Genomic DNA, 10,800 nt, shown 5'->3' on the forward strand with positions numbered 1-10,800 from the left:
ACAAGAACCCATTTGCATATGATCAGTTACTTTAAGCATAGATTTAGTAAGACATACAAAAAATACTAACACGTAAGATTAGAAGCCCTGAAGAGTGTACACAAAACAACACTTAAAATGATAGAAATTCAGTGAAATATCAACATCCTTGGCCTAATCGGGGATCTAAGCAAACCCGATTATGCAACTATTTCATACAAGAATACTAAAATATTGAACCGTGGAACAAATCGTGCAACGTACGGCTTTGCCCACTAGTATCCACTAATTCTTTTTGACAAATTCATTTAAATCTGTGTATTAATAGTTTGTACAGTGCAAATAATGATGCATTAGTTAAATGGATTTATCAAAAATTTAAGTGAAATTATCACCGCCCATATATAAAAGATAAGTACACCTAATCACACAATATGAAAAAAGGCAAAACCACAACTAAGAACTTAAAAATCCCAATCAAACAACCACGACATCCACATAAATTAAAGCAATCAAGACACGAAACATGGCTAATCACGAAAAACATGAACTTCCATACCACACGATCGCACAAAGTGAGACCACAGATCCGAAAGCCAATTCAACCAATCTAACTTGCGCCCTTTCACTCTAGCGGAAATCCATTCAAACGACTTTAATTGAATCTCCATTAAAGAGTTTTAAAAAATCTTAGTGTTTTTTTTTCCTTTTTTTTTTTTGGCAAAAATAAAAAAAGCTTATATAAATACGGTAAACGTTTTCGAATAGAAAACATCTTCAACAAAGATACAAGAGAAAACCCAACGAAACTAACAAACTATCTAAACCGAGCACCCATAACCATAACGAAACTAAAAAACTAACCGGAACGCTTTCAATAAACTAACAAATTCATCAAGACCTTTTTTCGTGCACTAAAGGAAGAGTTAACAACACTTGCTCTTTATACAACATTAGCAATAGAAAAACATTTAAGACCTTTTTAGTTGTTTCAGCTCTGTATAAATATGTCATTTATAAGCTTAACATCTCTTAACCAAACCCACTGGCTCAACTTGAATCAACACAACCATGACAACCAATAACTCATTTTCAACTGTTTTTATTGCTATGACTATTAAGGCACAAGTTTACAACCCGAGTGGCCGCACCAGCTGACCACTACAACCAACACGCACACGTGAGATTGGGTATTTATGGTTGTAGATATACACTAGTTATTATTTCCATTAGTCCATACATATAAAGGTTATTTCATTTATAAAAACTTCGGTTGCAAATAAATTACACCACAGAAAACAGTACTGTAACACGCATATAGATACAAAAGCTTATTTATTGAAAAATTAGCAAAGAACACATCAACCGAGGGGGCAGTACTCAAGCAACACCAAGGAGCTTCTTGATATCCTTCTGCAATGTAGAAGAAGACAAACAAAAACATGAGTTTTCTAGGGTTTGATCGTTATAAAGATTATGTTATTAAGTTGAGTTTCACCTCGATGCTGAGCGGAGTAGTGGTTGGAGCATAACGATCAACGACTTTTCCTTCGCTATCAACTAAAAATTTAGTGAAGTTCCACTTGATGCTATCACCAAGAAGCCCTCCTTTGCTTGATCTCAAAAAAGTGTACAACGGGTCGGACGCTTTTCCATTCACATCAACCTACACTCGTCGAAAATTCCATTTAACGAACAAAATAATAATAATAATAAGTTAATATCAAGACCGTACACTACATCAAGTCTTTCAACAAATTCTGGTTAGTTTCAATAGATGTGGCAAAATGGGTATGCTAGTCAGGTTGAGTAAAAGGTCAACATGATTACAGGTTGAAACAACTTAAAATGGTTTAGGTCAACTCGAAAAACTATTTAGGGGGCTGCCTCTGTGTGTGTGTGAATCTGTCCACATTCTGTCCTGGGAAAATGAAAGAAAGTGTCCTGGGAAAATGAAAGAAAGTGCTGATGTGACGCTGATGTGTCGTGTGAGGAATGGTGTCATGGTTGAGACTACTCTTAATATGATTAAAATGCCATTGTATTACATATGTACTAGAGCGTTCTTTTAACAGAATTCATCCAACCCATTTATCGCATTTCCCGAACTTGTTGACCTATCTAAGATCACATATATCGGCCAATTCAAAGAATAAATGGGTCGAAATGACAACCTTTATCTTTCAAACCCAAAATACAAACCTTTCCAAAGACGGGATACTCGGCTTTAAATCGAGTGCAAACAAACTCCTGAATTTCTTCATTACTTCCGGGCTCTTGCCCATTAAATTGATTCGATGGAAACGCAAGAATCTCAAGACCTATAAAATAAATAAAAATAACTCAAATTTACAACAAGCCCTTCCAAATTTTTAAAGAAAAACAAACAAACACCTAAAGTATACTGAAGATCACGAACCTTGATCTTTGTACCTCTGGTACAGAGTAGTCAGCTCAGGGTAATTAGAGTTCGTAAAGCCACTGTGAAACGAAAACAAACGATTAGATCACAGTTGTAATAGTATTATTAGTATCACGATTACGAAAAGATGTTTAGAATTTGAAGCTCACCATTGTGATGCAACGTTAACAATCAACAAGACCTTTCCCCTAAACTTGCTAAGATTCACTTCTTGGCCCTTTGCATCCTGAAAGAATATCAAACCAACGAACTATATAATTACTCTTTCTTTTTTTTTCTTTTTTTTTTTTTGGCAAAAAACAAGATATTAAATTTTTAAATCAGAAGATAATAAGTAGATATGAAGTGTTACTATTGATACAGACCACCATTGTACAATTGATACAGATCTTATTGTAACAAAATACGCCACACATTTGCACCAATAAACACAACACCAACCGATATACCAACAAACATTGAAATTTACACCATACACCAAATGACCAACCAAACACGTGAGACACGAACTTGCGGGCATAGCCCAACGGTTCCCCATGTACTTTGTGTCATGGGATAGGGAGAGGTCATGGGTTCGATCCTTAGGGATCCTTAGGGATGACATGATTTTCTTTAAACCAATTGAATACCAATAATGGTGGTATATATTGACCCTATAGGGAGGTTTTACCGGATTCGTTCACGGACCTCTACCCGGACCACTGCCCGAATGGATGTGTTCCCGGGTACCGTCGATCGGGTTCGGGTTTCCGCCCGAACGTGTGTGTTACGTGCAAATGATGAGGGTCGTTGAAATAAATGATTAACTGATGCCAAAAAATCGTCGTTCAAAAAAAAAAAAAAAAAACACGCGAGACACACCCAACTCAAACTCAATCTTCAACTACCTCTAAAAGACGTCGTTCGAGAACACCAATATAATTACTTTCAATAAAAGTGTTGTACATCGTTAATGAATATGTATACTAACTGATTCAAGAAACAATCTTTCTAGATAGCAATATAAAAACACACACAAATAAAATGATCAAGTTCAAATATTTTATGCATAACCTAAACAATTTAGTTTGGCACATCAATCAATTAGGCTCATTTCAAAGACATGTTAACTATTAAGTAACATGAAGTAAACAAACGCAAATAACAAGATCAAGATCAAATTTTTACATCTAAAGATACCCACTCATAATTTAACTATACCATTAATCAATCAGCTTCATATAAAATCCTAAAATCTAATAAACAGACACAAATCTTAATTTTCGCCTACAAACCCACAACGTTAGGTCATTCAAGGTGTCTGGGCAAGCTTATTTCAAGGGCATATAAGTAATTTAAGGAGGAAGTATACTCATGAGCTTAAGGCATCAATCAAAATTAAACAACTAAAAATTACATAAATACCAATTAATAAGTAAATCAAATTATAAAATTGTTTATACCCAATCAATAAAAGTAATTTCAAACCATAAAATAAAACTTATATCAGCTAACCAGTAGAGAATAAAGTTTGGATTTTTATCACCCACAAAGCCAAAATGAACCTTTAATTAAATGAATATCACTTGAAAACCCTAAAAATGAAATAAACAAACCTTAACACTGAAATCATAAACTGATTGCTTCGATTGAGTAGCCATTGATTGAACTGATCTTAAACCTAACACCGGGGTTTTGTTGTTACTACAGAATCTTGTAGAAAACCAAGATCTTTTCGAACCTATTGGATTAGAAATTATAGACACAGATGAAATTTGAAGATAATTTGTGATGGTTTTTGTAGGAAAGATCAAATTTTGAGGGGTTATGATATTGGTGAAAACACGAGCTGATGAATACATAATCTGGGTTCTGTATATTTATATAAATCCTGTACGTAGGATGATTGTGAAAAAATAACAAAATGTTGGCAAAAAGGGATTATTTTTATTTTTTAAAAGGCACTATTTGATATTTTTTGTGTTAAATTTTTTTGTGCGTGTGGATATTGCGATGGATACGTGGGCATTTGCGGTGTGATGACGTGGCAGTTAGTATGATGTATGAATGAGTGTAAACCGTATTTTGTTTGAAAGTGTGAACGCACATATATTATCAGGAATTCACGATTTATTCGTTTCCACTTTTATAGAAAACGAACGGCTGAATAGAAGAATCCTAACTTTAACAGGAACTCCCGTTTAATATTTAATAGAAAAAATAGAATAGAAAATAGAAAATATAAGTAGAATTGACTTGAAAACAATAATTTAATTGATTGATTAGTTAATTAAAATTAAAACTAAAACTAAAATTAATTAAACTTGGCTCTTGCAACTTTCTGTCAAGTCATGGGAGGTTGACATAGTAAAAAGAAAAAAGAAAAGATTCGGGATGTGTTTTCAAAGGGATACATTCAAAGAAGTGATGTTTTAATCCATGTATTTTCGAATGATACAGTAATTGTTTGCACATTTTTCAACGAGTCTTATCAAAATGATAAGATTTGGGTGTTTAGGTTACGAAGATAAATTGTGTAAGTGAATAAAAACTTGTAATGATTAGTGTGGTCACTTTTCGTGTTACTTGACTTTTTGTATTTTTTGGATGAGTAGGACGTGTTACTTTGTTGAATGGAGTATTGGTGGTGTTACTTTTTGGTGTTAATATGGAGTATTGTGATGATGTGTTAAAATCTAATTGGGTTAAGTATTAAATGAGGATAAAAATAATATTTTTAAATTAATAATAATAATAAAAAAGAAACAGCCGTGACCTCCCTCGTTTCTTCTCCCCAAACGCCAAACTGACGCCACCAGGTGCCGCCTGGTTACGGCCATTTTCCGGCGTTTCTGGTGCCAAGTGGACAAGTAACGGGGTCACTTAGGACCCGTTACGAATGGTCTAAGAGGGTTCTATCATCTTTATTGGCGATTTTTCAAAGGTAGCTTTTCATGAAATGCTTTACGCCACCAAGAGATATTGAGTACATGTGTGTTGAACACAATATGTATTAGTCAAGTATGTAGAATGAGTCATTTCATTCTTCTTGCCTCCTATGTGTGTTGAACACAATATGTATTAGTCAAGTATGTAGAATGAGTCATTTCATTCTTCTTGCCTCCTATTTGTAGAGATGAAATACAATCTTTTGAAGCATTTGTGGAGTTTCCATGCATTATGGAAAGATTCTTTGACTTTCTATAAGTGGGTCTTTGCAAGCGAAAGCAATGTTGTCTCTTGCCTTAGTTAGTAAAGGTGGCGGCCAAGCTAGTTTAGCTCTCTTTTGTTTGACTTTTGCAAACCGAGGTTCGGTGCACTCTACTCGATGCCACTGCTTCGTTACTTCACTCTTTCGCAAGCATTTGCTCTTCTGTTGCTTCGTGAAGGTTTATTTGACGAAGCGGTCTTTAATTATACGAAAGATGAAGTGTACTCCCGAAGGTGGGGTACACTATCAAGCCCCACAGTTTAAGTTAATGGAATTCCTCTTTCTTTTTTGGTGGAGGGTATAATCGTCTATTCCTGGTGTGATTATCAAGGGTTTATTTAGACTTGATTGATGGGATAGTTGCTACTTTATGTAATAAGGCTTGTCTATGAATAAATATTCTTTCACCGTTTATCAATTTTCATCTTTTCCTCCGATCAGAGTATTATCTTCTCTTGCCGTTAATCAAGGTACTATCGTTGTGTTTCTTCTTTTGTTTTTGTAATGCTAAGTTACGCAATCCATTCCAGCAATGTTACTCTGTCCATCCTTTCAAGTTTAATATGAACCCTATCGTTGTCGGATGGAGATATGATTATTCCGCCAGAAGGAAAAACAATCTTAGGATTTTCTGGTGAATATGTTGGGATGTATGTGTCAGTTTTTACATAATGTAATGTGAGGTTCCCAATTTCGTCATTTTACCTAGAGCGTGATGAGTTATTTTAAAGTGAACGTTTTTATCTTCCACCCTTTTGCCACCAACAATATCATGGCTTTCGAAGTCATGTGCAGGGCTTATGGAGGTAAGCTTTCTGTTAATCTTTTCGAGTGCTTTTTTCAAACTGGTGATGTCGGGGATTGGGTCACCATAGCAAAAAGAAAGAGAAAGAAGGGAGATTCCTCAAATTCGTCTGTCTGTTTCTCTTCCAATAGTCTTGAGGTTAGGAATCGAAAATCCTCTTTTGTGTATGTCAAGAAGTCATTCTTTTTCCCTAGTACCACCCTTTTGTCTGTGATTTGAAAATGGCAGTTGTACCTCATCAGTATAGGGATCCTATCCCCGAGGGTTTTCATGATAACACTAATTTCAAGAGAATATGCCACCATTCTATTTAAGCTGTGGATGGCATAGATATGGGAACAGGGGCAAGAAATGCCTGTAATTTTATATGGGGATAAGAGTATGTTTTGTTCCTTTGTTCCTTTGTTCCTTCTTTTTTTATTGTTCTCAACTTATATGTTGCCATGCGTTTAAAGAGATGTCTCTAAGAAATGCTATCAAGTCTCAAGGCGTGAAGGATATGACGTTGCTGCTCGTGCCGTTTCGACCATTGTTAAAGGTGTTGGTTCTCCTAGTTGCTCCGGTTACATTGAGATTCAAAGAAAACCACTGATTGAGAAGCTAGAGGTTAGCTGATAACGCCCAAATTATACATAATTTACAAGTAATTAGAGGCGTTATCTTGGAATTTAAAACAACACTTTTAATACTTTTATGATCAAAAGTTAATAAATATGGTAAAAAGGTATTTTGATGTGTTTGTTTAGTGAACGTGATTAAACAAGATAAAAACAGGAAAAAAGCATAAAATGCAGTAAAGCCGCCAGCTGAAATGAGTAAAGCCGTCGGCTAGAGTGAAGAAATTCCAGAAAGTTCCAGAATCAAGCCAGAAATCGAAGAACTTGAAGCCCAAGAAAAATACAAAGTTAGCCGCCGGTTCCATCACCTTAAGCCGTGTTTGTACGTAACGCCCAAGTCAAGCTAAATAAGGAAGTAAAACTGTTTTTGAATTATTAGAGGTTAAATTACTTATGTAAGCGCGAATCATGTGGACAGATCTGTTGGGTTTTGACAAACCCCACCCTACATTAATTGAGGTGCATGTTACTTCGTAAACGATACACTTGGTCGGTGTAGATTATTATAGGGTAAAAGGAAGACTAGTGGGATACCATGCGCCGTGTTAAGCTTCATAATTCGAGTGCTCACGAGATGCATACACTTTAGAAACTTTTATTGCTAAATATCGTGGTTTACAAACTTGAAACTAGACATTATTGTTGTCTTACAACCATCTAAAACAGGACATAGTTGTTGTCTGCAAAGATTTGAAACATGACATTTTGTTGTCTGCAAATGTAATAACCCGCATTTTTCCATTAATTTATTTTTAACGCCCGTCTTTTTTTTAAATTAATGTCTTTCGTTGTCTAGATTCGTATCCTCCATTGATTAGCGTTTTAATATTCCCGTTATTTAATTATAACACATCTCGTTTACTCTAGCGTATTTAAAATAATTCGTTCGGTTAATTCACGCACCCGCTTTTAAACTCGAGGGACTAAAGTTGCCAAGTGGGCAAACTAGTGACTATGTCAACTAGTCAACCCACTCTTCCCCACCATTCATTCACCACCCACCTCCCCCACCTCTCTTTTCTCTCTAGTTCAAGAACACCATTTTTCTCTCAATTCATTCATTCAGTATCTAAATCCAAATCAAGAAGCTAGCATCAAAACAAATTGTACTTTTGTGATCCTTGCATCATCCTCTACAATTTGGTACCAATTTTATAGCTTGGGGTAAGCTTTTCAAAATCTCTAATTTTCATAAATTAGACCTTTAAACTTAAAAGTGTGTTAGGTAGTGTCTATGGCTCGAGTCTAACATGAATATGTGATTTATTTGCTCGATCTCGTTATTTTGCATAAACTAGCATGAACTTGAAAAAGGGTTTGTTTAATCTTGAGTTTTGGGTGATTTAATGTTGTTAAATGTTAAAGCTCATGTATTAAAAGTGTTACTAGCATCATTAGCTTCGTTTTGGTATGTAGGTTGACTTGGAAAAACTTCATTAACATAAATGTTAAATTCATGATTTTTGGTTAGGGTTTGATATCTCTTAATATGAACTTTTGATGCATTGAATGCTATGAGACGTTATTTGTAAGTGGTTAGTTGTATTGTATATTTGATTACCTTCAAAACGGCATGCTATATGTGTACGTTTAACGTCCGAATTGTTAGATGCAAATTATGAACTTTGAACATTTGATAATGAACATTCTATGATCTTTCGATGTGGATTTAATTGTTGTAAATGCTAGTTTTGGTTTATTATATGTTCTTAGTTGTATCCCTCGTTAAAGTAGCTTTCCAACGATGTATGATATGTGTTTTAAGTGTTCTCGGGTCATATTTTGTGTTGTGGTGAAAATTGGTTCGAGACTTGAACATTTGAAACAGCCAGGAATCAGCTCAGGTGTATTGCCGCGGCGCGGCCAATCTTTGGCGCGGCGCGGCGTTTGCCTGGAAAGTGGGCTGTTCAATTTTGTCGTTTCACGTTTAATTCTAACTATGCTACGCACCTCCGATTAACATGTAACTTGTTCTAACATGCTCATATATGATTATATAACTCAGAAAAATTGTCCGAGACCCGACCCGAAAGTGTTGACTTTTTTGTTGACTTTGACTTGACCAATGTTGGCTTTTATTCAAACTTAACCAATCCTTTGGTTAATCGTTATAACCTTTCTCTTATACTTGATTCTTGCATGAAACTTGACAACTTGATTCGCATGCTATATAATCGAGTCATAACGAGCCACATGACTAATTGAACACATTTCGCCCGACCTTGTGTCGTAACCGGTAATTGATACAACTTATTTGTTTAGGTCAATGCGAAGCAACTTTCATTGCACAACGTTTAATTACAAGTACTTTGGCATGTAACTACGGTGAGATCATAGTCCTATCTTTTCAACAACTTTTATACTTTTAAATCATGGGATGAGAAACATATACGGTTTATACTTTTATATTTTGAACACAAGTACGAAACAAACATTCCACGCACGAGTTAGAACAAAAATCCTCAAGTCCAATTATCATCAGTTACACTTGCAGGGTGTAAGTGTAAGCGTGAACTTATGTTGTGTGGCCATACGGGTTTGACGAACCCTCATTCGGACGGTTCGCTACCGTCGGCGGATGAAATATATTTTCGAGTATAGTGTAGGTTCTAACACTATGATTCAGAGGTACCATTCAGTTAAGCCTTGATAATTGGGTGCTCGGCAAACATACAACAACTTTGGAATGCAAACGATTTGGATAATCAACTCATACAAAATCTTGTGGTTCAAAAACAATGTCTACAAATACACCTATGATTTCATCAACGTTTTTCGTTGACAGTTTTCTATATGTTTCTCAGGTTCATACTTGGCTACTTGATACATGCTTCTGCATACTTTGATTACTTACTTGGGGTCAAGCATACATGCATTCCTAAGTGATAGCACCTTTGGATTCAAACTTAATGTTTACATGCATGCGCTATTGATAGCATTCGGGACTTTCAACTTATATTATGTCGCAAGTTATTTCAATTATACTTTATAACTTTTGTAAACTTAAACTCGTTGTCGAACCGTCTGGTAACTTAAAACTTTGCAAGTCATATACGTTTCAAATGAATGCGACATAATTTTGGTCAAACGCGTCTCATTTAAGGACTAAGACCACGCAACGGGACCTAAGTTGATGGCGCCGTCAATGGCGATTTTGTTGGGTCATCACAGTTGGTATCAGGGCGTTGGTTGTAGGGATCTAGGATGTGCATTAGTGTGCCTGACAGAGTCGTTAGGACGCATTAGTGAATCTAGACTACAACCGGATAGTTAACCATTGCATTCTGACTTGCATTTGCTATAGATAGCACTTACTTGACTACTTGTGCATTTATACTTGAATCTTTCTTAAGTGAACTTCTTAATGGTACCAAATTTTCATCATACGAACTCGTACTCTGCCACTTTCGGGTAAGACACGTAAACTTAAGATTCATACGCGTAAGGAGGACGACGACTTCATTAGTTACGCTAGTTTAGGAACCTTGTCTCCCAGGTTGTGATTTACCTCCGTCCCAACTTACTATCCACGAGTACTATAAAGTTCTCACCATTATGGCAATCACTAGCCACTACCGATGTTACACCGGTGTTCTTCACTATCTACCACTTCTTGTTACTACCACCACTACTCTAGGTGAGTATCGTCATCACTGCTTATCACTACGGTTGCGTACTACTCGTTATCATAATTCGTTACTCTTTTCATACCTAAAGAAATTATTGTTTGACTCAAACCGCATTGACGTGAACAACCAGTTATACACTTCTTGAAATGTCCCGTTCA

At 35.7% G+C, this 10,800-nt stretch overlaps 1 protein-coding gene across 1 annotated transcript; it reads right to left on the bottom strand.

Annotated features, from left to right (window-relative positions):
- Positions 1-1,039: 1,039 nt before the first annotated feature.
- On the bottom strand, positions 1,040-4,294 carry LOC139891643 (probable phospholipid hydroperoxide glutathione peroxidase). The gene is made up of 6 exons (XM_071874623.1): positions 3,997-4,294; positions 2,551-2,627; positions 2,399-2,460; positions 2,182-2,300; positions 1,478-1,645; positions 1,040-1,392 (listed from the first exon to the last, which is right to left on the bottom strand). The coding sequence occupies exons 1-6, from the start codon at positions 4,240-4,242 to the stop codon at positions 1,360-1,362; spliced, it is 705 nt and encodes a 234-aa protein (XP_071730724.1). The 5' UTR covers positions 4,243-4,294; the 3' UTR covers positions 1,040-1,359.
- Between the last annotated feature and the right edge of the window lie 6,506 nt (positions 4,295-10,800).

This window comes from Rutidosis leptorrhynchoides, chromosome 2, assembly GCF_046630445.1.
Source record: "Rutidosis leptorrhynchoides isolate AG116_Rl617_1_P2 chromosome 2, CSIRO_AGI_Rlap_v1, whole genome shotgun sequence".
Classification (NCBI taxonomy): domain Eukaryota; kingdom Viridiplantae; phylum Streptophyta; class Magnoliopsida; order Asterales; family Asteraceae; genus Rutidosis; species Rutidosis leptorrhynchoides.

Bases quoted from the DNA above. Each gene is read 5' to 3' on its own strand.
- LOC139891643 (XM_071874623.1), bottom strand. From the start codon at position 4,242: ATGTATTCATCAGCTCGTGTTTTCACCAATATCATAACCCCTCAAAAT. The intron at 1,646-2,181 runs GTTTGTATTTTG...CGACGAGTGTAG, and splicing joins AGTATCCCGTCTTTGGAAAG to GTTGATGTGAATGGAAAAGC. The intron at 1,393-1,477 runs GTGAAACTCAAC...TCTACATTGCAG, and splicing joins CTACTCCGCTCAGCATCGAG to AAGGATATCAAGAAGCTCCT.